Source organism: Wyeomyia smithii, chromosome 3 (assembly GCF_029784165.1).
Source record: "Wyeomyia smithii strain HCP4-BCI-WySm-NY-G18 chromosome 3, ASM2978416v1, whole genome shotgun sequence".
In the NCBI taxonomy this organism is placed as follows: domain Eukaryota; kingdom Metazoa; phylum Arthropoda; class Insecta; order Diptera; family Culicidae; genus Wyeomyia; species Wyeomyia smithii.
The window spans coordinates 18,203,346-18,206,059 of NC_073696.1; the positions used below are offsets into that span (position 1 = coordinate 18,203,346).

Here is a 2,714-nt window from a genome sequence, read left to right on the forward strand (position 1 = left end):
TTCCAGTTATAACTCCAACCCGTTTATTGTAAGATTTTTCTGATTAGGTTAGACTTAATCTGAAGCTAATTTTATGAATTTCATACGGTTTAATTTTAGATTATCAATATTGACACTATTTTCGACAAAACTAGAGCTGGAAAAGAATTGATGGAAGTTTCAAAAAACGCAATTAGCCCGGATGAATCTTGTTTAAGAAGAAAATTTTATGCGATTATCTTCGGTTAAATTATGGATTGTAAGTATGTGTAATATTGTTAATTTTATTCGTATTTTATTTTTGATTGTTTCAGACACTTCTCTGCATTTTATAAAAATCTTCTTGCTCAATCATTAGTTATATCGTATCCAACTTTGGCGTCTTCTTCTTCCGATGTGCCCCAGGCTTTGTGGTTCCACGCAAACGCTCGTGGAAGACACAAGCATTCTGGCCGATTACATTACCATATGGAATATCTTGCGCGAAAATCAGGCGAAAGGAAGGTTCGGCGAGTTATATTAAAGACTCAGTCCGATACGATCACTGATCCTCTTGCGTCCACCCAAACTATAATTGAAAATATAGAGGAAATGGTGAGAATGACCATTATATTATTATTATTATTTGAGTACTTTTGTAGTACAAATCGACGAAATGTTTCAACTTGAAAAAAAAAATTGTTCAAGATAAAAGTCGTGTATATAATTAGAAAAATCCTTTTATCATGATTACATGTCTTCATTTTTGAAGAGTTTGATGTCCTTTTCGAGTAATCGATTTTTGTTAGAGAATAACGCTTATTTTTACTTGCAGAGACTAGAACTGAAATTTTTATGTCCCAGTCCGAAGACAAAAGAGAGAGCGGTTGAGCTTTGGCAGATTACATTTGATGAGAGAAACGTAATCCGACAACAATCGAAAATAGATGTTTACATGGATGAGTATCCGGTTTTTTCTGCATTCAATGGATTAATGGTAATTTAATGAAAGGCTGTTTGAAATGTATGTAAATCTAGGCTATAGTTCTTAGAACAGCATGTGTTATGTTTTAACAAATCGAGCGGGTTTGTTCCTTTCTTTAATTTTCTTCTATTTGCTTCGTTCGATTTGCATACGCGTCCTTTTTACATTTTTTTTTTCGCCCAACGCTTAATTTCAAATTGAGTTCACTAGAATATTTCTGACTTAACGCTAAATTCAGATTGAGTTGGATTTGCCATGCTAATGCCAAGTGCAAAAAAATTTGCAGAAGAGTTTGAAAGTATTAAACCGAAAATACTTCAGATTTATCACGATGCCTATCTCAACATTTCGAACGGTATGATATTAATTGATTATTTATGTAATTTATATATTTTTGTTTCTGTGGCTTAGATGTGCTGAGAACTTTTGCCATTATACGCAAACAAAACCCAACCCGAGGAGTGAAGCGCATAAAAGACGCTATACAAGGGAGAGAAAATCCTTTGAAAGGAATCATTGAACCGTTACAGGTAGTACATATTATTAGTACAATTTACTTTTTTCTGTAGTTTGGACTAAACTGCCATAATTTCTTAGTAATTCACTTAATTTTTATGCATTTTTTGTTCTCACATTCAATGCTCACTTCTCCTATCAAAACCTTAGCTCTTACCTAAGCCAAATCCAAATAATAACACCCAGAGAACTTGTATAAATAAGCCTAAATAATATCATTTTTTCCAGCCTGATGATCCGTTCCCTGCAAACATGAACTTGGACGTACCGGTGCTTTACACTAAACCGAATTGCGGTACCATTTTGTGGAAAAATCGTCGAGTAGACATAGATGGGGACATTTTAATAAAACATCGAATTATTTTTTAAATTTTATTATTTTATTAATGTCACATCGCAATCGGCTGATAAGCAATTTTTTTATTTATAATGGCAAGATTGTTTGGCGTTGGAAATTTTTCCACCACAGGAGAGAAGTTTATTAGAAGCCTGCAGTAAAAAGCCCATATTCATTATAACATTACACGTATCAAGTTTTTACTCGAATGTACTGGGAACACCAGTACAATCGATCCAAACAATCCGAAATACCTTTAAAAAATTATTCACTACTATCACAATGGTCGTATTTATATTTCTCTCGTAAACATGAAAGAGCTTTACATTTACAGAACGCTCGGTAATTTGTGACGAATCGTCAGCTTTGTAAATTTACAGAACGCTCGATAATTCGTGACGAATAGTCAGCTTTGCAGATACCGACTCATGCAGCAATTTTTGATGAACGCTTCGTAAATTTTTACTGAGCTATCTTCTATGTTTGACGTTTCAGCGAGAATGGTAAATTACCGAACACTCGTCAAGCAAATAAATTACTGAACAGATTGCTGATGGCTCCGCTGTTGAGAACTCGTTAAAAATATTACTGAGTTCGGTAGAAAAAACTAAGTGTGTATACCATCACCATTGCATAATGGTCCAGAAACAAAATTTAGGGGGAAATTTGGGTCTAGAGCTCGATAGCAATATTTTGGAGAAAAACTTTCTTCTACAAAGTTGTTACATATGATAAAGCGGTTATTGGAAAATTATCAAAAATTAGGGTGACCAAAATTTTCTATGCAATAAAGTATCTAAGTTTTTTATCTTTGTAGATAGAAGAAAAATTTATTCTACAATGTTATAGTTCCATTAATTTTAAGTAACTTTGTAAATAAAAGTTTTTCTCTATCTTTGAAAAAAACCGATTTATATT

General features: G+C 33.0%; 1 protein-coding gene across 1 annotated transcript; it reads left to right on the plus strand.

Annotated features, from left to right (window-relative positions):
- Positions 1-1,198: 1,198 nt before the first annotated feature.
- On the plus strand, positions 1,199-1,828 carry LOC129728163 (uncharacterized). The gene is made up of 3 exons (XM_055686580.1): positions 1,199-1,298; positions 1,355-1,473; positions 1,688-1,828. The coding sequence occupies exons 1-3, from the start codon at positions 1,199-1,201 to the stop codon at positions 1,826-1,828; spliced, it is 360 nt and encodes a 119-aa protein (XP_055542555.1).
- The last annotated feature ends 886 nt before the right edge of the window (positions 1,829-2,714 follow it).

Bases quoted from the DNA above. Each gene is read 5' to 3' on its own strand.
- LOC129728163 (XM_055686580.1), top strand. From the start codon at position 1,199: ATGCTAATGCCAAGTGCAAAAAAATTTGCAGAAGAGTTTGAAAGTATT. The intron at 1,299-1,354 runs GTATGATATTAA...TCTGTGGCTTAG, and splicing joins CTATCTCAACATTTCGAACG to ATGTGCTGAGAACTTTTGCC. The intron at 1,474-1,687 runs GTAGTACATATT...CATTTTTTCCAG, and splicing joins GAATCATTGAACCGTTACAG to CCTGATGATCCGTTCCCTGC.